The sequence below is a fragment of the Patagioenas fasciata genome, chromosome 2 (genome assembly GCF_037038585.1).
Source record: "Patagioenas fasciata isolate bPatFas1 chromosome 2, bPatFas1.hap1, whole genome shotgun sequence".
Lineage (NCBI taxonomy): Eukaryota > Metazoa > Chordata > Aves > Columbiformes > Columbidae > Patagioenas > Patagioenas fasciata.
In genome coordinates, this window is record NC_092521.1 from 145,125,896 (window position 1) to 145,152,669 (window position 26,774).

The 26,774-nt window shown below is 37.6% G+C and overlaps 1 protein-coding gene across 6 annotated transcripts in view; it reads right to left on the reverse strand.

The window, feature by feature from the left end:
* CDK14 (cyclin dependent kinase 14) overlaps positions 1-26,774 on the reverse strand; it is a 324,092-nt gene that overhangs the window by 116,440 nt on the left and 180,878 nt on the right. For all 6 annotated transcript variants that reach the window (XM_065830694.2, XM_065830693.2, XM_071805144.1 and 3 more), the window contains 2 exons: positions 22,947-23,067; positions 12,694-12,787 (listed from right to left, as the gene is read on the reverse strand). In XM_065830694.2, coding sequence (XP_065686766.1) covers positions 12,694-12,787; positions 22,947-23,067 — 215 coding nt within the window. The remainder of the gene's footprint in view (positions 1-12,693; positions 12,788-22,946; positions 23,068-26,774) is intronic.

A 26,774-nucleotide genomic window follows, 5' to 3' on the forward strand; every position in this document is an offset into this window, starting at 1 on the left:
TTTTTTACTGAATTTTTTTCTTTAAACCAAAAAAAAGGCGGGGGGGTGGAAAGGCCAAAAGCCTGTGGGAGGCTTTTATGAAATGTACTTCCACAAACCCTGCTGTGCTGGCTCAGCAGCTGGCTCATTTGAATTCCAGGTATGCACTACACAGGGTTTTTTTGGAAACGCTGGCTTATCGGAAAAGCAATGCTGCTTTTGGATCATAAAGCTGGCTTTATGGTCTTTTTGAAGACCATAAACCTGGCTTAGTTAACACACATGAATTCCTACTGAGTGTCACAGTGTCCAATCCCATTGGCACGGGCAAAGCTACACCATTGCATTGGGACGCTTAAGGGCCTTAAAGCTGCCGTTCAGACAGAGAGCTTATTTAAATAATTAACTGACCAAATTTATGCATCTTCCTTTGAATCATCATAAAAATAGCCAGGAAAACATTTTTATTTAAAATAAAATTATGTTTCTTCACTGTACCATCATTTAACTACAACTATTTGAACAAACCAGCATATTCAGGATCACATCCATTCCCAGTAAGAATCAACACTGCACTGGGAACTGACCCAATGGCTTTTATAGAAACCAATCCACACTTACTCAGAGCAAAACCCCACTCCAAAGCAGTGAAGTAAACTGTACTGCTCAGATACTGGAAACCCTTTGTCTCTGACCTGGTGCCCATTCACACACATCGGAGGAACAAGTCCATCACATTATGACAGCATCCCAGGACTTGCCATCCCTTGTGCACACGGAACAGCATCCGCACAGCACAACAGAAGCCCATAACTGCTCCCTGCATGACAGAAATACATTTGCAGTGGAGAGGAAAACTGCTATACTAAGGCAGATGGAATATTATGGCTGGGCTAACTGAGCTGTTGAGCTCACTATCTGAAAAAAAAAAAAAAAAAGTTAATATAATGCAAATTCTTTGTCTCACCTAAAAGTCCTAGGGAGATAACGTATACTGAGACCTATATATTGAGCCTGGTTCTCGGTTTCACAGAACAGCGTGATACCAGAATCTGAACAGATCATTCAGAGTTTGCCAACTCCTTATTTTGCCAACTGAGGTCTTGATCTTGTTATAATCTCAATTTTGAATAGATTTGTGCAGCCACACGGAGCCCAGTGAAGCAGTGGGTATTTTGTCAAGGTTTTTCAAGCAACCGTTTGTTCAATTTGCAGAGAATGAAGGCAGCCGGTCATGCTGCCATTTGAAGAATGTGCAGGTCCAGGTGTTACAATATTTCTGAAACAGTGAGTGCATTAATAATGAGCTCCAGTTGTGCTGGGTACATGTGGTAGATATATCAGCACTCTTCCTGGATGTCTAAGTATCCTGCTGATTTCTATACTGAACCTTATCAGAATTCCCAAAGCAAATCATTTTAAAAAATGTCTAACCTTATCACTAAAAATCTATTTCAAGTGATTCAGTTTCAAGTGTGCCTCCTACAAACTACTGCAGCATGATGCTTGGTATATTCATTCCAAACAGCAGTATTTTGCTGCTAAAAAAGCAAGAGTTTTATACTTCTATCCTTCTGAATCATATGAACAGAACAGACAAGCAGAATGAATAATGAAAAACTCTAAGTATTACAGAAATATTTTTTTCCTAAAAACTGAGGAAATGTCAGCCTGTTTTTGATGGAGAGTCACTGGCTATAAAAGCAGAAGAGACATTTTAAGTGGGGTTGGGGCAGAATCCCAGGGAGATACTCATTCTCATCCAGAAGACAGTAAGATCAATGGGGAGGCTGTGGCTGAACAGAAACTGCATCCCACAGCAGTGTAGTGAGCTGGCACACCTCACTCCAGAGCACTTCGGAAGTTTCTAGTCAATTCTTTACTAGAGCATCTACCCATTCTCCTGACACTTTCTTCATCCATTTCCTTGCAAGTCCAGTAAGAGGGATGGGTTCATTTTCCCGACACCACAAGGTACATGCCCAAATGCAGAGATCAGAAGTGGGTTTTGAAAGAGTGCCAGATTTTGAGACACTCAGATTTTCTGCAGATTGGAAACTGTGTAGTTTAACCATTTATTTCTCATTTAGCAGCTGTGGCTTAACAATCAGCTAGCAGGTGGTGTAAGACTTTTCATTTTGGTTATTTAAATGAAGGTGAAAGCATGTGTCGCCCAACTGGAAGAGGCAGCTGCGCTCCCAGATTCAGTGAACCCATTTGTTTGCTTTGACATTAGTGTACTCAGTAACTTCGCCTGTGACTTCTGAGCTCTCAAACACACCAGGCAGGAGGGATTAGGGTGTACAGTCCATTTAAACTTGCTTTAAGCCATGTGCAGGGCGGTTGCAGTTGCAGTCCTCACTCTTTGCAGCCTCACTTTTGGGCAAAAAGGGGCTACATCCTGGAGCTGCTGGAACTGTTCCTCTCTACTGACTGGAGCTGGGAGGACTTGGCAGGATTTGGAGAGCGTAACTGCCTGCAGCTCCAAAAGGAACTGAGGGGGCTTGCATTGAAACAATCAATGACACAATGTGAATAAATGAAGGCAAATCCACAAAAGATTGGAGCTGCTTAGCACCTGCATATCATGGTCCACTGTTTTCTTCAGAAATGCAAACAAAAAAAAACAAACCAGAGGGGGAAATAGCTAAATAAATAAATAGGATCTACAAATATAGAAACGAAAATGTGCAAAGACACGTGACAGAGAGCTTCAGTACCACTAGTATTTAATAATGATGGAAAGTAAGAAAAAGAATGGAGTTGCAGTTCCTTATCACCCACCCCCAATTAATTAAGGTCCACAGAAATTCGTGGCCTGAAATACAGACAACACGAAGACTGAAAAATGATGGAGGATCGAGAATAAGAACAGTAAAATGACTGCATTCATTCTTTAACATGAGCAATGTTGCTCTTACAAGGAAAATCATAACATTTCAGAGGTAAATTTTAAAGATCTCACTGAGTTAGTAGCAAGGGAGATGTTGCAGCAATGAAACAAGGAAAACTAACTACACCACTTATCAGAGAGAAAAATCAACTTCTCAACAGTGTAGGCACAGCTGATCTCTTGGACTATGTGAAGAATGCAGATGAGCAGCACGATGTTATCATTAAGCTAGTTAAAAGGCTGCAAAAGCAACAAAGCCATGAAAGTATCAGCAAGAATAACATAATATATAACAAAAGTGGTAGGAATCTGCACTGAAAGCACATTTTGCTGAAAGTAAATGAAGCCCAAAGAAGAGATTACTCTAGTAAGAAACAGGTGCTTCACTATCCTTAGTTTTCAGCTACATTCACTGGTCTGATAAATTATTTTTTTTATGGAGTACTGCAGAGATTTTATGAAAAGCTCCATAAAACAAACAAAAGAGGATTTGTCCTGGCTACAGTTTTACCCTGCTTTGAACTGCTGAGTGGTTGATAAAGTGATAAGAAGCAGTGAGGTCAGCAGGACCTCGTCTCTGCCCCTTCCAAGAGAATGGAGGAATAGTAGCAAAAATACACAACTATATTACGTTCTAAGAAGAAAATGAGTTACAAGAAGGGAAGGAACTGAGGAATATTTTTAAATAACTTTAAAAGGAACTGAGCAAGAGTTATTCTAAAAACATAAATCCCTCTTTATGACCCAGAAAAGTTTCATCAAACTGAAAGTTTACAAGGTCAACTGATTTCTCACCCACCAAGAGATACAGAAATCCAACCCTAAACTTTCAGCCCAATAACTAGATGACTAAAATTTCCTTTGATTTCTCCTCTGGATGTAATCATCATCAGGGCAATCATATTTACGTGAGAACATTCCCACTGCAGCATACTACACACTGTTAAGAATTTGCTTTATGCTGTTCTGCTCCATCACTGACAGGTTTGAGAGTTTACACCATGGCCATTTGGATCATGTTGTGCTCAAAAAAAGCACCATGAAGAATTCTCATTTTGTTCTCACAAAACATATTATTTGCTCTCTCTGATGTACTCAGAAACAGACCTCAGTTGCCAGAAATACTGCTATGCAGTGATATACACGCACACTGTAAAGACAAAGAGTGAACATGGGACAGTTTTCCTCCTGTAACTGACAGCTGGAGAATCCAGTTTTGCTATGGCTTCCATGGTATTTTAAATGTGGCACTTGGAAGAACAAAGAAGGAAGAACCAAAGCAACAAGAATGAAACATAATACTGTATAATTCAAAGCCTGTTCTGTTTCACAGTTCAGAATACCTACTGCTTTAAGATCCTAGACCGGTAATTGTCTTATTCTCAGATCTTGTATGAGACCTCTTTTTTTGGACATCTTCTTTTGAAATATATTCAATTTATGTAGCCTTTTTTCTTTCTTTTTCCTACTTATTAATACTGATTTGTCCAGTACTTTTCAAGGCAGGTTCAAACTAATGCAACTTATTTTCCTATTGGTTACTCTTCTCTTATAAGAAAAAGAAAATAATAACAACTAAAAAAAATACAATTAAAAAAATCAGGAGACATGCATTCCTTCTGATTTTGTTTTCTCTGTACAAGTCACATAAATAATGGCAACACAAAATTAGTGGACACACAGAAATTGTGTGACAACATTTTTCACAGAATCACAGAATGTTAGGGACTGGAAGGGACCTCAAAAGATCATCCAGTCCAATCCCCCTGCTGGAGTAGGAACACCTTCATCATGTTACACAGGAAGGCATCCAGGCGGGTTTTGAATGTCTCCAGAGGAGATTCCACAACCTCCCTGGGCAGCCTGTTCCAGTGCTCTGTCACCCTCAGGGAGAAGAAGTTTCTTCTCAAATTTAAGTGGAACCTCCTGTGTTCCAGTTTGAACTCATTACCCCTTGTCCTATCATTGGTCGTCACCGAGAAGAGCCTGGCTCCATCCTCGTGACACTCACCCTTTATATATTTATAAACTTTAATGAGGTCACCCCTCAGTCTCCTCTTCTCCAAGCTAAAGAGACCCAGCTCCCTCAGCCTTTCCTCGTAAGGGAGATGCTCCACTCCCTTAATCATCTTTGTTGCCCTAATGCATTTTTTTTTGTTGCTCTATATGCATATTTAAAACTCAGACAAGATTATACAAAGTTTTCAATGTAAGTCAAATTAAATGCCTAAATTACTTAACCATAGACAATTATGAACTACAAAAGCAGTTGTCCTGATCAAGGTGGGTTAATGTTAGCCCTTCAAAATTAGAAGTGTCTTGAAATCACAACACTTGTCTGAAAGGTCACATTTAGCTTATAGAAAGATACTGAGTATCAACAGCTTGTATAAATGGCAGTGGTGGTTGAAGAGACGCAATTTTATGGTGAATGCTCAGCATCTTTCTCAATTAATATCTAAGTCTAGGGCACAGATTCAGAAAACACTAAAACAGGTATTAAGGTCTACCTTTATTCAAATTAGGACTACTGCAAATGGTACCTCAGGCATGTGCTTGGGCTGATGTGACAGAAAAAGCTATATAGTTTTACTAGTTCTTAGGAGGGCAGAAAAAAAATCAGCTATTATCCTTGAATCCTTTAAGAAACAGTTAAGGCTTATCAATCTTAGATTCTCATAATACGTCTCTTAAACCAGTATCTAAAACTGCCCATTGATTTTTAGAAATTTTCAGCTTTAAGGATGTTTGAAGTTGAGCTACAGATTATAAATGGCAATTTTGGCAATCAAGATGCACTTCAGAAAACCTGCTTTTGGCATGTGATGTACAATTCAGACACAAGTAAAAGAGGAAAGGGAAAAAGAGAAGACTCAAGTGTATTAAACATTGGTTTTTTGTTTATGAAAGGGAGAGAGAAAGCAATATGACTATTTTATGTCTGATCGATTACTATCTTGCCTAGTAAATAAAGCCAACATATCAGAGCAGGTTTATGAATGAGCCTGTGCTTTTATAGGACACAATATTATTTTGTTGCATAAGTTTCTGGATAACAGACCAAGGCTTTTGTTCAGAATGGGCCTCAGCTTCATTTGTAATATGCACAACTTTCTTGAAACTGCATTTCTGTTCAGTGTCACCTGCACGCAGAAAAGTTTGCAATTACAGCTCCATACCACATGTGAACACAGCCTGTACACAGAGAAAAAAACAAAAAAATCTATTTTCTGGTGTATGGAGCCAACAAGGAAGGTGCCTGCAAAGATGTACACCCATGTGAGTAAACAGAGCTGCACTGATTTACACCAGATGAGTCCCAGCACATTTCTTCCAATATATTGCCTGCAACCACCCTCTCAAAGGCCAGAGCTGAGCCTTTGCTCAATGCTCTTTTATAGTTATAGCTCATTTCTCATTCAGCAACTGAAATATGACAGATACTAAAGAAACATTCTGATTCCGAAGAAAACCACAAAACCATTTTTTCTCCACTGAACAATGTCTTAATTTGTTTTCTTTTTCTGATAGCAAATTACTCTTCACATTTTGCATTATCAAGCTGCTAATAAGCCAAGCTCTTGCAATCCCAGCCACGCTCAGGGTTTTGCTGAGAGTCAGCCAGCTGGATGAGAACATCTCACAAGCAGAAGATGACACTTACGTGCATCAGGTCGAGTGACTGGCTGGTCTGACATCCAACCAGCCCTTGAAAGTCGAGGATGGGGTCACACAATTTATTATTTCCTCTCCTCCTCCTTCCTCCCACTACCAGCTGGTAGTTGCCCCATCACATACTGCTGGGAATTTTTAAGACAGTAAAGATGGAGGAATGGGAGGTTACATGTCTCCTTTCCTAAAAGAACTTTTAACAGAGTGTGAGATATAACTTCAGTATTTTTAAAGCCTCCTTTCCTGAGACACATAGGCAATATTCTGCAAGAAAGATTCCTACACATTTACAAGATTGCTATTTTTAAATCCTAAGCCTGGTTTGTTTACCCAATACCATACGGGTTTAAAGATATAAGGCAAAGAACGACACAGACTATGGTTACTCGGACATGATAAGGATGGGAGTTCTTTGTAAGAGGTAAAAGCGAATTGGCAGCAAGTACCTTGTGCCTTGTAGTAAGGGAAAAATACTACATGTGCAGGGATACAGAAGACAATATAGTGTAGTCGGAGGGCTAAAACTGAGCTGAAACTTCCTAAAAAGAACCCTGAAAAAATCCAAAATCCTTTACGAAACATTAATAAATAGAAGATTTACCTTGTTTTTTAAGGATAATTCACCTCATACTCGCCTAGTTTAGAATTACTTTCATGTGAAGTTTGGCATAAGACATAAAGCCCAGAAAGGAGCCTTGTAAAAGTTGTATCAGTGCAAAACTTGCAGGCAACTGCAGTGAAACACTGAATAAGTGCCAACAATTTAAAAAAGAAGACCCACAGGTAATGAAGCCTGCTATTTATTTAATTAATTTCAGTGGTGCTGAAATGAAATATTTTACATATTGCTATAATAAAGCAAAGCAGAGGTAAATTCATTAGCAGGATATAACACATTACACTTCTCTCATCTACTTACATGCTGTGTTATAGAAGACAAAACTCAGCAGTCAGGTTTCTACTTAATTGGTTTCAAAAAAAACCCTCATTTCCTCACGAAGTCATTGGTGGGAGGAAAATGGAGAGAGATGGGAGGAAAACACAAGCTGTTAATAGAAAACTTTCCCCCTCTAAGCAAGAGCTGTCTATTTTACAAAAACGAAGACATTTTCTCCAACCACATTTATCACTTGCAACATATAAGGCACCATAGATACCATGCCTTCATAAAATAAAGTTTCAGCTCAGGTCCATCCTCACAAATACTTCTACTCCATCAGAGATGAACAAGATGTATTTCAGAGCCAAAGTATTTATCAAGTGACAGAAAAACATGTATTAAATAATGAAACAGGAATGAAAGATCAATAAATTTAACTAAATACCTCATTACATAGGTGAATTTCAAACCCCCATATTTAAAAATATTCCTCCCTTGGGTTTAGCACTGCTGGCTTCCCAAAAGATGTCTTTAGCTCAGTGTACCAGAAAGCACTGTTCCTTTGGGTCTGCATAAGCTCAACTGAAAGTGAGGCCTGTTAAAATCTATTATTTCAGGCTTTAGAGTATGTCAACGACATGAAGCAAACTTCCTGGTATAGAACCAGAGGGAGAAAGCTCCACAGCTTCACAAATGCCTGTTAACACTAGAGTCATGGAAAAAACACTATTAGGCTGTGATACAAGATACAAGACACTTCAGGCATATATATATGTACTTATATAGATATATATATATAAGAAAAATATTGGAAGCCTTTTAAATCTTCAGTTACATAGGTAATACTTGCATTCCCATTTAGAAGGAAAATGCCATTTTTCATAGCTATCTGAAATTGCAAACTCTTGCGAGTCTTTGCTGTACAGTTCTACGCAGAAAGTTCACATTTCTGGCATCGCCCTTTGGCATACCAGGCTGCTGGGCTCAACAAATGGATATTGTTCTCTTTTAATTACTTTTTAATACTGTGTGTTATGGCACCCAACAGAGCAATAGCATCCAATGCCAGAGAGCAGTCCTCAGGTTTTTGCAACATGCATGTCAGGAAAGACAGGAGATTCAGGCTGCAAACACCCACTCCCGCTGTGCCACGTTACCTGGAGCATGAGGCTCCTGCAGCTCACACACACCCCGCAACCATGTTTGTGGAGTGAATGCCCATTCACAGGTAAAACAGCATTTAAATGCTGTTGTCCTGCCTGTGCAGAAATCTACAAAGTATCAGGAGAACTCTTTGTACATTATTCTTGCAGCAAAATGTAATTTTCAGTGTAGGTGGCACCAAGACTAAAGTTCAGCCAATGCACAAATTATTCCCTTATTGAGAAAGCCTCAGAGCCCTGGGAGGAAAATTCACTTTGATCTATAGTGGCTCTCAGAAACCTCACATAAAGTGGAAAAGACAGAAATACCTTCCCACTTAAAATCTCTCCAGACGAAAAATCAGGCCAGTACAAGAAATTCAACTCTGATCTGGTCTGAATCTGTTCATAACAGCAAGTATAAAAGCACATCCTTGAATCAAAATCAGAGCTGTAACCAAGCTGGTACCTTCAGTGCAGCAGGGCATGCACAGGCATACTGCAGGCTCCTCCACGCAATCAGCTTTAACACTCAACTAATTCATGCTGATCATTACCAGATCCAGGGAACTGTCAGTTCTCCCCAGTAGAGGGCTAGCTTGAAGGCATTTGGTGCAGCTTTTACTTCTAGACATAACTAAAGTTTATTTACAATGGCAGGTTCTCTGTGATACAGAAAACCTCAAAGTTTGCAACTAGAGAAATGTACATTAACAAATGATCAATAGGAATTAACTACTGATAAAGGTCTTAGCTACTCCATATGAGAGGCCAAATGATATTCCAAACTCTGTGTAGTTTTATTTTGATTCAACAGATTGCCTCACATATTTTTTCCTATTCCCATTGTTTTACTGATCAGTATGTACTTGATCAAAGCTTTGTCCTGTCTTGCATACATGTTACAAGACTAAATAGAAATGCTGAGATTACTGTATCAGGTTATTGGTCCATCAGACCTAGCACCTTGCAGCAAAACCTGAAGGTGCTTGCCTCAGAGAATGGCAAAACCATTTGCTGAATCTTCTCGGTTGTGCTGGAAATGATGATGATACATCACTAGTTTGATTCTTTGAGGCTAAAGACTTGTTAGCTCTTACAGGCTGTTATTACTTTTCTCTTTTATTTTCTATGATGCAGTGCTATGCAGAAAGTAACCTCAGTTCCTATATGCAGGAAAGAATAGGAGTAAAGATGTAATAGCATACTGATTAAACCGAATCATCTGTGTGTTGAGACATTTTATTCACTGTTAAACCTCTTTGAAAAAGCAACCTATTTATACACGTTATTTCCATTTTATTTGGTAAGTACAGGTTTTTTTTAAAAAATAGGTTATTCAAACCTTTAAGTATAGGAGGGAAAAAGAATTCATATTTCCATTGGTCAGATCCAAAGTGCAACAATAGCAACTTGCAGCCTGGTCATTCATCAACATCTCTAAGTGCTGGTCCAATTCTGAGAACAGATCCTGGTTTATAAACCCTCGCTATTTTATCAATGTCTATTTGCAGTAATAGACCCTGAGAATGCCTATTACAAACAATTACTGTAACAGAAATAGAGAATCAGTGTATATTACATTTAAAAACCTACAAATGTTTAAAACAATAAAAGTCAGGAAACACAGGCTTAAAAAGAAAATTTCTTGAAACTGAAAGATCAAACTCCATTCGTACCCTACTCTATACAATCAATTAAGCCATTATTAAACATAAATAAACATGAATTGTAATAAGGAAGAAGTGTGTAGGGTTGCATCTGCTCTTGCTATGGCAGGTATGTGAAGAACACTAATGGTAGAGATACAAAAAAGCATTTAGAGAGTATCTCTGACTTCCACTTGATAATCACTGAGACAGTCTTTATATGATGTATTTTAATTTCATTTATATAATAACGGGAAATTATACAATAGGAAATCAAACAGCCACTTGAGAATTTTAAACTGTTATTCACATTAAATTCTGTTCATTTTTCCTGACTGCTATTTCTTAGCATTTTGTGACTTCCCTCCTACCACGTAACTGATTCCCTAAAGGCCTCAAGCTGCAACCTGGACTCTTAGTACTATGGATGTGTAGCTATGACTAATAACAATGGCAATGGATACGACATGATTAATACACCTTTTGTTTTAAGTTGTGTAATTGAGAAGAGGACTACAGAACAAAACAGTTAGTGTGAAGGTAGGCTGTACTTTACACCATTTTCAGAAGACTTAACCTTTGTTACAACAAAACCATCACTATTGGATGTTGAAAATGTGAACTATGGGATGGTTTTGTGGAAAAGTCTTTTATTGGTTAATCTGCTCACCGTGTGGGAGTTAATTGTATTAGTTATCTGGTGTAGCAACCTGATTAATTTTGTATTTCAGTGCTATTAACTACCAAACTATACATGATTCACTGGAGAATGAATGAATTTAATCCTTCTGTTCAAATACAAAACCAAACAGGAATAATCCTTTGTTTTATAACTTTTAAACAGATAACTTAAATTCTTAATGATGCTTAGTGTACATTAGGAAGGCACTCACTGAAACTATTTAGCTAACGGTAACTAGACATTTCCATTAGAAAGCCTAATTAATTTGGATTTAAAAATTAACTCTGATTTACAACAGACCATAACACTACCCAGTCCAAAATTGTATCTTTTTATCTGAATGCTTGCAAAAGATCAAATTGAAGAAATAGTAGCAATAAATTATCCCTTGTTATTTCAACACTGTTCTCAATATTTGCAGCTGTAGTTTTAAAACAGAATTTTTAAAAACTGGCAGGCCTCAAAACTCATCCTGGGGTGTATTTATCTTGGCATTTTAATACACAAATAACTGTGATGATAGGGAAAAGAAAATATGAATATACAAAAGGTATACACAAATAGATTTATATGATATACCTGCCACTACTCCCTTTCGCGCTATCCTACAATCTCATATGATGCAGTGAAAAAAGGCTCCGTTAAAGGGAGCACTGATTTCTGCTGTTAGAACTCTACTTAATTTTCATATCAAAAACACTCACTAAGATTCTACCACAATAAACGAGATGAAGCCCCAAAGAGGAATGTATTGTTTTCAAAATTTCACATTCTATAAATAAAGAGGAAATTTAATCTCAATAAATGAGAAGCCTAATTTAAGAGAGCAAACCCCTAAAACTGATGCAGAAGTTGCTAGCTTAAAATACACAAGCTGGCAAACAAACAAAGCAATGAGACACGTCACAGGAGCTGCTCAGTATGGCTGTTCCTTGTGTACATTGTGGCACAGCCATCTTTCCACAGCAAAGAATTTTCAGGATATTAGCCAAGAGGCAGAATAACAAAATATTTTACATAAAATGGGATATTTTTATATCATAGTCAAATAAGGTCTTGGTTTAGAGAGATATTTTTTCTGAGTCACTCCTAAACACAGTTGCTAAATTCTCTGATGTCCCCAAGAAAGAGATATAGTAAAAGCAAGTCTAAGTAAAACAAAGAATGTAACTTTTATAAAAACATCGTGAAAGACTTTCTTTCTCTCCCCCTGCATTTGAAATATATGCTACTAACACAACAACCTTTCAAAGCAAGGGTATGCTCATGGTTCTCTCTTAAATTTGTGATGAGAATCAAAAGAGATTGCCAGGTTGAGGGAAGAAGCTGCTCTTGCAATTCTTTCCCTGATGGCCACCCCACCGCAGTACCAGGAGTCACCTTGGCTACTACCTGGGTGAGCAGTGGCTTCCCTGAATAACAATAGCAATAACATTACAATATTAGCATAATATTAATAAAACACCAACCAGACTCATCAGTTTTGATCAGTTTCAATGTATGGATGACAAACTGGCTGGATTTCCATTACCTTACATTTAGAAGGCTTCTTTCCACAATTGTATAAAAAACTTCCAAATAAATTATTTGGAAGAGATTAATTGAAAAAAATTTGGATCTGAACTTACTACACAGTCTTCAAGAATATTTAAGGTAAACTGTATTTATCTTGTGGACTAGGCTTCTGATCTTTGGCTCTATCAGTAATTTAATTCCTGATGCAAAGAAATATGTCAACATTGATCAATCAATCCTTTGTTGTCTTAGGCACATTACTTCAGCAATAAAGAACTCACCAGAAATATCCTTTCAAGTTGATCTTGAATGTCTTTCATTCCTGGAAAAGCAGCGACCCCTTGAATCATTTCTACAAAGATACAACCCACTCCCCTACAGAGGAAAAACAAACAAAACAAAGTATGCAACATTAGAGAGATTTCTTACAGTTTAAATGGCCAACAACAATGCCTTCATATCTATCACCAGTATTTGAATAATATTTATTCATTTATTTTAAGAAACCAATGCCAGCCTGAAGGATAAGCATGCATGTATACTAAAGCCAATGTCTATACATGAAGACTTCTCAGATGTTTGAAGGTGAGTACAGAGATAGCAGTAAGGTGGATGGTAGCTGTTGAGACCAATAAAGGTACAGCAGCTCTCTCTGTTTGCACAAGTGCTTCCCGAGCAGCATACTCATGCTCCCAAATAAATTCTGGGGATGTGAGAATGACAGGGAGAGCACTCTTGGGCGAATCTGAATGGGGACAGGACCACAGCATGGAGGCACACTGGAAGGGTCTGGCATGGGAGGAGACTCTAGAAAACAATGAGTAAAAAGGAAAAGGGCACTTGACTGCTCAAAGCCACTGAACTAAGCCACTGCCCTAATGCAGATGACCTCTGGGATGGGCGTGCTTGGGCTTTCCTCTCTCCTCTTCTACCATAACAGAAGGAAGCCCAAGGCCCATAGCTCTGGGGGTCTGCTCGCCCCATTCCCTTAGCAAAAAATAATTTTAAGAGAAAACATCCCACTTGGCTACCAATAGGATGCGGAATTTAATTATGTATTTTAAGTTGTTCAATTACACTTTCGTACATATATTTTTCTACAACTTCTGCATGCAAACACCTCCCTATGTTGGATAACTATATCTGTGTAAGCAACCACACTAAAAAAAACTGTACCCAAAACAACTGCCAATTCAATAATCCAAAATATACATCAAAATGAACCAAGAATTTGCAAAACTAAGTACAGAACCACCTCTTCCTGAAATTGTGACTTGTATTTCTGTGTCAGAAAATCCAAGCAATAACCTCTAATTTCACTTTGGGTTTAGAAGTAAATTATTCAGAACGTAGTAATTATAGACCTTTTCATTGCCTATGCATCGTGATGATGCATTCAGAAAGTAGCATTTAATTTTAGGGATATGTATGCATATATTGGTGAGGAAGTGGTTCTAGAATAAGACAACCAAATGAAAATAGATTGCATATTTTTGTTAAGGCCAGGGCTGAGTATTTATAGATACACTTAACTAAGATTATCAGCAGCCAACCCAAGCTTTATTCGTCCCTGAAGGCTTTGACCACTACTGAATAATGAAATAATTTTATGTTCCATGACAATGAGAGCTGATAGTCAAATTTGCTGAAGAAGAAAATTAAACATATATCACTATTTTCTAATTCTGTGTCCCAAAGCATTGATATATTTACTGAAGTTTCTCCTTAGGCACTGAAAAGTGGAAGAAAACTTTGGAAAGCACAGTTATTTCACAATGATTCAGGTGTTTATAAAAGAGAGTTTAAAATTTATGTTCCATATGCTTCTGCTGGTTACCAAATGAACTGAATTGATTAAACTGCCATTCATCATTTAGTCTGGTTAGTGCTTCATTAGGCACAGACAGGCACAATACATCTTAGTCAAATACTTATAAATAGTATCAGGATCTCGGGCAAGGAAAAATTCAAGATTTCAGTCAAAAGCCATTTATTCAAGATGAGAAATAAACCAACTGAATTTAGACTAAAGAAAATAGGATCAGAGTTCTATTCTTGCAACTAGAAAACAGACATTCGATCAAACCAGTGTATCACTTGAGAGCATGTGCTACTATTTGCCGAGAAACTTCAGCTAGCTGTTTGAACAGAAATGCTGCAAAGGCAACAGGAAGATTTTGCCAAATTATATATTGTTTCACAGAACGGGTCTACAAAATTTTCCACTTCTAGTGGGTCTAACACAAATATGACCCAAAAATCAAGTAAGAACTGCAAACAATACTACCGAAGAAAAATGTTCTCCTTTGAAAAAAAGAATCTTATGATGTGTCTTGAACTCTTGTGTAACCTAGTGCTCCATTTAGTCATAAGCTGAAGTGAGAGTGAAAGAGTACTGGAGTTAAATAAAATAATTTTAAAAATCCAAAGGTTATTAAAAACATCAAGGAGAGAAACATAAACAGCCTTCAGGGTTTGACCTGGAGGACTGCTGTTCCCTTTGGCGCACTTGAAAATTAGGCTCTAACCTTGGTTGCAAGCTTATGGTGTTCAGTACATTGAAGAATAAGTCCATAGAAAGAGAAGAATAAATTAATACTAAAAAAAAAAAAAAAAAAAAAAAAAAAAAAAAAAAATAACACACACACACACACAAAAGCCATAATAACACACAAAAGCTTCAAGATGACTGGATGGTATTTTAGATGCCTTAGTGGTATCAGTGAATTTTAGGCTTACAGCAAGTAGAAACTGAGTATATAATATGATCCTTGAATCACAAACTGTAAGGGCAGAGACACTGAACGTGAAAAGAAATAAATCCTCTACAAGGCCTTGAAATTTTGTCTTGTTTTTTTCAGACCTCACAAACAAACAGATTAGAGAGATTTTTGAGCAAAGTAAAAATTATTTTCATGCCAAAAGAACTAGTTTGTAAGGAAAAATTAAGAAAACTATGTCAGTCTTGGCTACAAGAAAACACAAGGGACAGGCAGAATATGATGACTCTGTATTTAAAATTATGCAAAATGAAGGACAAGGAAGAACTGATTAGGATTTTAGTAGTCCACAGGACTGTAGGTAGATCTAAGGTAGTATAACTGCAAATAGCAAAATGCCTTTAGGAAATACAAATTTTAGGGTGAGTGTTAGACAAATACAATTGTGCTACACCTCAGCCTCCCAATGGACTTGAAGCTCCATAGTTACAGTCCTGTAAAACTAGACAAGCTGAAACACTTAATATTCTTCAGGGAATGGAGTTACATTAACAGCAGGGTGGATCAGATGATCTCACAGATCACTCCCATCTCTAGTTTCTATGATGCAAACATTACTTCTTCAGATATGAAATACAACCAATTAACTTGGCTTTAATGTTCACACATCTCCAAGGATATGTTATTTATGTATCATTTGTGCACACTCAGCATAAAATGCCATTTTCAGGCAGAACTTGGGAAATAATTTGTGACAAAAGACCATTAGCCTAACATATTTCAGTGTGTTCGATTCAGATTTTCCTACTATCTCTACAGGACTTCTGATTTTGAATAAATAAGCCAAATGCTGTGACTTCATTAAGAGATCTTTCCAATGGAACAGCATAGAATCACCTCACAAAGTAAAAGTGACAGCCATTTAGTGTGGAAATGGGTGGCTTACCCTCTGATGACAAAAAGCGTGACTAAACCTATTGATGTATTGATGTGACCATATGTGGCCATACCATCTAATATTGCTCTTCTATTGTTCTCCTTAATTTTCTGGGACTTTGGCTGTCACCATACAGACTTCTATGGAGTAAGAGTTAATAGCACAGCTAAATGAGTTACTCTTGCATTTGAATTGACATAGTAAATGAGCCTGTAAAAATGATGTTGGATGCCTCAGAAAACTGCGTTTTTTTTCATCTGCACAGCTTTTGTGATCCAAGAGGGTATTCCCTTAAAATTAACTTGCTTACTGGTGGGTTGGTTTTATATTTTTTGTTTAAGAATTCACATTTCCATCTCTGTGTAAAAAAGACCCTTACTGCAAAAAGAAGAATCTCCAGCCTATCTGTACTTGAATACAGCAAAAAATCAAAACCAAACCCAACCAAACAAAAGCTTCGATGAGGCACAATCTATAAACTATTATTAGGGTTGTTTCCTTCAGTTAATATTCTGATTTTTCTTGATGGATCCATAAAAGAGACTACAGACACATTCTGAAATGAGTTATTTCCAAACCAGGCTTTAGTTTATACCTAAATCAAGATTTGTAGAGGCCTATATGCTTATTATATATCTTTTAAATGTCCTGAACAGATCTGCTTTCCAGCAGGCTCAGTACAGGTGATAACATTCAGCATGTTCTTTATAGTGAAGGCCTACGCTGGATCTACTCAGAAAGTTTCTATCTGGTCATGAAGCCTGTTTTCAGCATGCAGGATTGGGCTTCAGAGGGGCAAGGCTTTTATGAAAACTAAGTAATTGCTTCCAGTAATCTTCCTGGCGAGATTTCTGAAATTCAGAGCAACAGTAGAGTTTTCATTGAAGTTTCCCAAACTACATGCAGTTTGTACTGTTAAATATATCAGAACTTAGACAAAAACAAAATACATGCCCCCTCTCAAAACTCAACTACTTGTGTTTTTATGAATTTGTCACTAAGATGTAATACTGGAACCTCTTCCATAAAATCCACTAGTGATATCCAACATGTTGAAAGGGGACAGAGATTTCTATCTTGTCTGATTTATTCAGAAAAAAAGTATGTTCCTATATAATCCTTCTTTTGAACAGAACTACAAAAACAAATTCTGGGGGAAAGGAATGAAAAGCAAGGGGCTTTTGTCTTCTTAATTGACTAAAATCTGATTTAATTCTGAAGTCCCAGAATACTCATAAATGGTGAACTTGGTTGTAATTTGTCTTTCAGTACGCTCCACTTTAATATGTGAAAAGTAACATACGATGGGACGTACAGTCTGATCAATGAACAGGGGCAATAAGGCAAACAGATGACAGTTCTCACATAAGAAGTAATGAGTGAAGCAATATTTGTTTTCCATTATGACAAAGAACATGAACATTTCTGCAGAAAGCAAATGCAATGAATGAAAAATAATTTACTTGAAAGTATGATAGTTCAATGTATTTCTTTACAGTCTGTCTTGAAGCAATTGTAACTGCAAGTGAACAGAGTGCTCATGTTCTTGCCTCTGTCATTGAATTACCCAGAAATAAAAGCTCCAGAAATTTGTCTTGCAACCCAACCCTCCGTAGCAATGCTCAGTTTCTACATTAAGAAATGTTATATCCATGATGGACTAAAATGTACATGAACTCTTTTTGCAACAATCTTTGTATTAGACTCCCTTATTCTGTAAAAGCGGGAGCCAAAAAAAGCTCAAGAAAATAATCTTCAAATTTGAGCAACATTTTGCCATGAGGTTATTTTCCTGTTGCATGTGTTCTTCCTGGTTGTCTCTTCTAGACCCAGCTACCTTTATAAGGTACTTTCCTGACACACATAAAACATAATTCTAGCAGCGGAGAAGCGATAGTAAATCTGATGTTTCAAACAGATAAAAGATATTTTTATACTAGAACAGAAATACCCTTCCAATAGTTACAGTTTCCTCACACGTGATGTTTCTATGAATTCAACCCTGTGAGAATTTCTCCAATCAAAAGCTAATTTAGCTGAAAAAAACGTTTGACGAACTCACTGACAACAAGTGAATTTTAATTAACAATATCTTGACAGTTATTGCAATAGCCTCACCTTAATATCCTAATCCTACAGATTAGCATTTCTTGGGACTGGAAGTCATAATCATAAAGAACATCAAGGGCAAAAGAACTAATCTACCCTACGCTGTTTTCTCTCTCAGGCCCCAAGCAGTCTTTCTTCAGGGTGTACTGGGACTCCTGCTCTTGGATCTTTCACTGCAAACTGTTTACAGCAGATACAGGATAAAGATGCCTTTGTAATGTCCCCTGTGTAAAAACATAATTTGGTGCACCTGTGTCTAAGATAAGATCAGTTTTATTTAATAAATATCTTAATTACAGTCATAGGTCTTCATTGGTAAATTATTAATGAAAACATGCATGAAGATACAGTGAACACCCAAATATGCACTCACAGTAGGCTACGTGTGGAAAGTGGTGTATTCTTGAAAAATACCATTTATTTTTCTAACAATAGGATAGACAGAAGAACTCCACAAGAAGAGCTTTCTCTAAATTAAGAACAAAATTGAAATCATGTATACCAATCCAGATGTTACAAAGTTAAATAACAGTGTTTTAATAAGCAATTTCATAACATTTGACTGGCCTAGTTTTAAGTGATTTCTTCCACAGCACTAATCATAGCTGATGTTAGTTAATAAAAGTGAATTTAAAATACATCATGGGCTGTAAGTTCTTAAGTTACCTGAAAGGTAAATAAGAGTGTATTTTTTAAAAGGAAAACAACAGGATATGCAAAAAAAAAAAAAAAAATGCCAGCTGCTAGCAAACACAGTTTAAAGCCAGCTGTACTTCAAAATAAAATATCCCTTGTGACTTCCTGATGTAAGCAACCCAGATGTAGCAGTACATTACCAGAATGAAAAAGAATTTATTAGTCTGTTTAAATTGCTTCATTTACTAATACTGTATTCTTCCTGTAAGGAACAAATAGGTTCATTTGGGCATTTTTTCCCCCTATGTTTCTGTGTTACTTATATATGGGTTTTAGCAATTCATAAACCCTTTATGTATTGAAGGTTATTTTCCTCGCATTGACTTTCAAAGGACTGTAAAATTCAAGGATTGGGACAAGTTACACCAGAGGCAATGAAAAGCCATTTTCTTAGCTACTAGTAAGTCGTGATCAAGAGGAGAATGAAAAAAAAAAAATAAAATCAAAGGTTATCACAAATCTTTTATGCAGTCTTGGGTAGTGTAATACATTCACATGATGCTGCTGTATCAAATGCTGTCAGCACTAAATCACAAAGCCCACTGCATTGATCTCCACCACCAGCCCGACATCACTAATGCATGTATGTCTTCATTAATATTATTTTATTGCCAGTGGCTATTTAAAAAAAGAATGCAGGAGAATGTAAAACTGCATGTGGATCATTAGCTTTTAGTTACTATCCTAATGCCCTACACAAGCAAGTGAAGTGTAAAAATAGCCTACAGCCTCCACCACCTGCTTCCCAGACACTGTCCAGTGGTTAATACTTGGACTCCTTTTTCATGCAGCTGGTCTTCTACTCAGTAGGAGCCCCACTTTCTATTCCTGGGGAACCAGCATGAAATGTCATTTATCATGGTTATAGCAAAGGTCCTCTGTCTTTTTTTTTTTTTTCTAAATGGAAGAAACAGCTGTGCTTTCTACCTCAACGTTATTTAAATATTTAGTGAAGTGGCTGCCTAGTTTTGTCATCATGTAGATCATCGATAAGGACACAGGAGAGCACACACTATCTGCCATAAGGCCATAATGCCAGTAATTGCATAAAAATGCTAATGCTACAAACACACTTTAGATAACAAATTACCAAATTACCTTGGAATCTGATGGTAGGTGGGTTTGTCTGCATCTCCCTCCTACTCTGGGAAGACACTAAGTGGTTTTAACGTAATTATGGTCCAGCCATGTACAACCGTTGGATAAATAAAGCCCCAAGCCTGCCTGTGTTCCAGCAGGGCTCACTGTTGGACGTGCCAAATAAGCATAAGTGACCTTAACATGCAACTACACCTCTCACAATCAAACTGGAAGCACTCAGACAACCCAGCAAAGCAGAGAAGTAAAAACCTAAAGCTTTTCTGTCACATACAATATACACTTGCTCTAATCTGACTTCTGATGTGGTAGTGGCTGAGCCTCAACATAAATTCCTGCCACGTGAAAGAAACCATATTACTAAGGCTTTTTTTAAGCTTTTCATAGTTCTTCAGTTTGTACAGGGCAGGAAAAATTTATGTTATAAATCTAGTACAAGAGTAGTATGACATAATTTTTTATTTGAAACAAAACTCACCACATCTATCCCTGAGCAAATGGATCTTTTTTATGCTCTCTACAAGAGGACATAATTTATTATTATCATTGAAGATCTAACTGTGTTCTTCCTCAATACTCTTGCATCATTATCAAAGTCCTGACAAAAACATGACCTGGATTGCTGAAGTGGCATTTTGAGTCCTTCCTTGCTCTTTCCTCCTGTTCATGTAGTTTTGAATATAAACATGATTATGAAGGGAATGCTCAGTCTGCAATTAAAATTGATTTAAAATGCTTCTATTAGTTGTATGGGTTAATTTGATCTCTGACACAGTAACATCACATAGTAGGACTATACTTTTACTAAAATCATAATTGGGAGGAATGTTAAAACTACTGGGTTTAAGATGTATTAAACTTTTGAGCAAATCATTTTTCTTTGTGGAAAAAGTTCTATGAGAATCAAATATGTTTTAAAATCCTTTGTTCAGTTGAAAAAGGTCAACCAAAAAAACCCATTAGTATAGAAGTGCAGTAATTTTTTAACTGGTAAATGTTAAAAAAAATGCAATGTATGTTTTGACTAAAAAAAATATTTTAGAGGATTTCTTGAGCAGTTTGCTCTATTAAGCATTAAAAAGTTCGTGGTTTCCATATATTGTCTCATTCTCTTTGTACTTTGCAAATTGGGACATGTACGTACGTATGTACACAAAGGTGTGGGACTCGCAAGAATTGAACACACGTAGGTCGAACTATAAGAAGATGAGCAGAAAGAACTATTTATGCCTGCCAGCTCTTTCCATCCCCTGATGCAGTTGTGCTGCCTCACCCCAAGCAAGTCGAGCTTCTTGCTGAGAGTGTCAGAGGTGTATCTGGGAAAAGAGGTGACTGCAAAATGTCACAAGCAGATGGGATGCAGAGATTGAATACAGGCTGTGAAGACACCAGGTTGAACCTGATCTTTGGGAAATCATGGCAGTTTTAGGGTAGATGAGAAGCTGAGATTCTGGGGGAAACTATTTTAGATGTGTTAGGTGGAGAACATTTCGAAGAAAAGCAGACAGCTGATACAGAAGATGCTGCCTTTGCCTATCTGCTGCAGTTGCAAAATCACAACATTCACATTTGGAGACATTTGTTCACTCTCCCTTTTCCTGCCTCTTGGTTCACATTCTGCTACAAGTCGAGGAACTACAACAGCCAGAGGTCCAGTTATATCAAACACCCTCTTCAGAATTAGATATTGCAGTATTTATACTCTGTAACCCCATCAAGTGAAACAATCCTGCAGTGTCTAACTCCTGCCCCCAGCAGTCAGGTCTTAACAGCACTACAGGGAAAACCTAGATGAGATTTTCAGGAAAACGTTGCTTTTCATCCCACATTCTCTGATCTCAGCTACAGGACTACACACAACGTAGCCATGCTTACTTCCCGTCTGTAGCAAAAAAAAAAAGTTCCTGTTAGGTCATCAGTTTCAGTACTGTGCTCCAAGATTACCTCAGTAAATATTTTTCACTCACCGTATGAAAACACAGAGTCCTTTTTACCTTATCTTACAGTTACCTCTAGACTTTAACATCATCATAATTCTAAATTTAGGATGCCTGTATTAAAAAAAGATATTTCAGCAAACTGCAAAAAAAAAAATCATCATTATATTTTTCTGAAACTCACTCAGTATATTTTTTTTCCTCAAATGAAATGAGTTGTATAGATTTAAAAAGTCAAATACACATTAAAAAAAAATAACATCTTCCACAGCATGAAACTGTCTTTGTAAGGAAAAATATTTCTTTACACATTTCTGTTTCTTGAATCAAAATGCATTGCTTCTCTTAACGCAGTTGAGGCTCTTACTAATTACAGAATTTGTGCAGATTACAGAGATCCTGTGACTTCAGAACCTACTAGGACAAATTAAGAGCCTCCATCTTGGTTTCCAGCAGTCAAAAAAATAAATACCTTCTCTGTTCAACAAAGGGCTCAATGATGTTATCAAAAAAGAGCAAGGTGCTCTATATTGTACACATCAAACTGCCCTTTCAAACCTGCAGGTCCAAATAAAATCTGTAGGTTTGGAAGAAAACTATTCAGTGATGTGCCACACACTGATTTACTGCTGACAAGTACAGTAGATTAAGAACTGAGGTTGCATTCTCACAGCCAGAGAATCCCATGTTTGTCCTTGATACAGCTGGTCATGGAGAAAGTCTATTTTCTGCAAAACAAATACCATGTAATACCAAACTGCCACATTAAGACTATGAAAGTCAAGCAACAGCAACGCAGTTTCTTGCAAAACGCCAATGGCTCTTCTAGTGGTGTGTCAAGAGCAGGTACCAACTGCCAACCAGCGAGGTGGCAGAAGGGGCTTCCATTAGGGAGATGCGGAGTGATCCACACAGATTACTACACACAAGTTTTTTGACCTGTGCCACTAACCTCACTATGTATTTGTTTTACACATGTAAAGCAAATCAGCGCTAAAGCACCTACACAGACTCTTGAGTGAAGATGCTATGCTTACCACATGTCAAGGCAGGTGGAATACTCTGTGGATCCCAGAAGGACATCTGGAGGCCTGTACCACAGGGTTACCACTTCATTAGAATATGTATGGCTGGGAACTGATTTAGCTCTTGCAAGACCTGTGGGGCAAATACAAAGAAATTAATGAAAACAAAACAAAGTAACAGTTTGCTGTATAGTTAGGATCCTTAAAGGATATATGAGCACACACCACATAACATGATGGCATGTTGCAAGTATTTTTTCCTTCAAACAGTGGTTTAAGTTACTTAATGAAAGAACATGGTAGCATCTATCATTTAGCACCTGGCTTAACAGAGCTGTGAATATTATGAAGGAATAATATAATAAAATATGTTTTTAATTATGACAATCACAGGTCCAGGAGGGATACAACGATGCATTGTGGTATACCTAAATGAAAGACAAATAAACAAAGATTTCTATTTCTGTTAACTGCTCATCCTTAGACATCCACAGTCTTCCATTTCAGTGTTATTTAGAGGAAGGAAATGAGAAGAAAACTCCCAGACAAATAGTGCTGCAGATGAGATCTGGTTTTTCAGGGGAGCCTAAGGAAACCTTCCACAGTTTACACTGCAAACATCAGTCTGCTTATTCAAGTTTATTTGAAAGCAGTAGACTCACCCACACATTACTATTCAAATAAATATTAATATTGCAGCAATACATCAGAAAATGGTACGTGCAAATTTCTCTCTCGGCAAACGTATATTGGCAATGTATCAAACTTGGCAGTAGAAATAATTTCAATGAAATCTGTGGTGTACTAAAGATATACTATTGACAATAATTAAGCTTGTCAGCCATTTGAAATAATTCACATTACTACACAACCATAATCTGTCTCATGTAAAACTGGAAAGACTTCAGGAGAGACTCTCCTATGCTAAAAACAGAAGTAAAGAATTCTCTTCTAATGGTTCCCCTACAGAAGCTTCCCTCCTCCAGGTAACAGAAAAAGATTTTCAGGGCTATGGCAACTGTTCCCATCATGTGCCTGCAAACACTTTTTCCAAATAAGCTGGTCACTGCCTTGAGACCATCATCTCCCTCGCTGGGAACACTGGACATGCACAAGTAGTGGAAATCAGAAGAACATCCCACTGGAATTTTTTGTGTCTTCCTAAACAAAGAACTATTGATTTCCCTTTCACAAAACAAATGAAATTACTCAAACGGAAGGTCATGGTTTAGACCTTACAGAAACCAAAAAGCAAAGTCATACTCTCGGAAAGAAACGTGCAACATGAGAATTCACATAAGAGTGCAGATGAGAGCCCTTTGCACCTTTATTCTGAGTACACTGGAGAAGTTAATAAAGAACAGTTAATCTCAGTCAATACATCTCCATAGTAATGATGGCAAATCTTGCCAGTAGATTGCATTATCAGCTGATTATAGCTATTAGACCAGTGTAGGGGAATAATTTGACTTGTATGCCAGAATTTCTTCTAAAAAAAATTACATTTCAAACATGAATAACCATTTTTATTTTAAGTTTTCAGACTTCCATCTAATGTTTGTGCACCTGGCCACCAGACTGACAAATAACTTCACTCACACAGACAACTCAGTGTTGGTCAGTGCACTACAGCCCCACAGAGGCCAGAGGACAAGTCACGTCACACACTTGCAGCACCTCAGCCTCCACATTAATGTTTTGCTTCTAGGAGATCAGAAACCACAAAGCGCTTTCACTGGTGAATAATTCTTATTCCTAGCCCAGAGAAACATTAACAAGTCTGAGTTTCTGAGCACCTATATCCCAGGTGACTTAACTGAAACAGTCATCCCTGAGATTGTGGATATGGACCTGCTGTTATTGAGCTAAATAAAACTTCTGAAAAGATTTAAGAAGCCTGGATGGTGAATGCCCCCATCCTTCTTTGCCTGTCTAAGACTCCCTTTAGTCTTGCCTGAGGAACAATGAAACTATTTACTCTCTAATCTGCTGCCTAGCTTTGACAGGAGAAAAAGCACAGGCAGGCAGGGAAAAGGCATTTTTAAGAAGATAGCAACATCATGTGACTTTGGGAAAACTGTCAAATAACGTCAGAGCTTGTGGGGTGAAAAATGAACTAAGGACTCCATGACATAAAGTTTTTGATTCACACACTCAAGAAATCTCCCATGTAGAGAGCAATAAGCACCCAACTTGCCATACCAGAAATCATACTGCAAACAATACAATATCCATGCTTCCCTGCCAGTTTCTGCCACTTTACTTGCCAGGATAGAGCTTCGCAAGTGCTACAGTCAGCCCAAGTACACCTTTCCTCCTCCTGTGTGACTGCTCAGCATAAACCAGTCCTCCCATCCTGTTGGGACTGCTGCCCACCCTGTTTCCTCAGCCAGCTCTTTCTAGATCTCCTCCACCTCTAGTCTATTCCAGGTTAAACAAAATCCAACCAGTTTTCAAAGGATGGTCCTTTTTGGCTAAACTCAGCCTGTTGGTGAACTAAATATTTTTCTTTAATCTGCTCTTCACTTCCAAAACAACATGAAAACCTTTGAGGTTAGATGCTGCATCTGGTTTCACAGTTATAAGAGGATCATAACTGGAATGGAGAAAGTTATAAAAAACCCCTTAATTTGTAAGAGCAAGATGAAGCCATACATTGGCATCAGACAGCATCACCAGGTTTAAGAGGTGTAAGGGTACAGGCCATATGTTTTGAATTGTGGCCAATTGGTTTCCTAGTCGGGCACATACACTACTTTGGAGACTGGAGAAAGCAGGAGTGAACAACCCAGGGAAATATTCACAAAGGCTAAAATTTGGCAGAGGAAAATCTGGCACAGTCCCTCTGTTCTGTCACTCACTCGCCCTGTGCAGAACTGAAATGACTAACGCCTCAGAGAAGCTGCTTTGTCTTGGGCAGGGAGCAAAGTCTGCTTTTTCTGAATAACGCTCTGCATAAATGAGGCATTTGCAATTATGAACACTTTCACTCAAAGACTCCAAATTAATGTAAATGTCTCTCGTCACATTTAAGGCATGGAAAAAATAACCTCATCTTTCAGATATATTTACAGTTTTAAAATAACTGTATCAAAACATATATATGTGAAACACTAACAAGATACTGCATTTCTTGTTCTGATGCTCCAGATGTGAACAGACAACAGTTACCAGTTGGGATTTTCTCAGATATCATTCTGCAAGAAAATTTCCTACATATTTTGTACCCTTTTGCACATCCAAATATGCTTACTCATGCAAAATTTATTTAACCACATCCTTCAACTGAAAGAAAACTGAAGGGTAGGATTAATTAGCACAGCATGTTCGATCACTTTCTTTAAGGGTTCCCTGTCTGTTTCCATGGTTACACTACAGGAAGAGCGACAATCTCATTTCAAAAAGACTGAGCTTATGGGGGATCATCAAAACTTCAAACCTTAATGGCTAGTGTGCAGAAAATCCAGAAGATAAATGAAGAGATCACCAGGTGAGCATTCAGTATTTACATATTGCTGCTTGAGCACTTTTTGGCCTGGGAAGGTGGTGGGAGGACCTCCTGACAGGCCATGAACTCCCTTCTGGTTCCTGTGTCTTCTGAAAGATAAAAGGTCAACACGTGTCCTGCTGTTGCAGCCTTATTTTGAAAGCAGGAAGCCAAGCATGAGGCCCAGTTATTAAAAGTCAGGTCGCGTCAGACCCACTGGGGAACTTGTGTGTAATTATGGGAAGAACAGACACTGTTTAATGTTCTCCAGGCACTCACTTCTATGGCAATTATTTATCCAAACAGAAAGAAGAAACTGTTCTGATACACTACATACTGCAAGGCTTGCACAA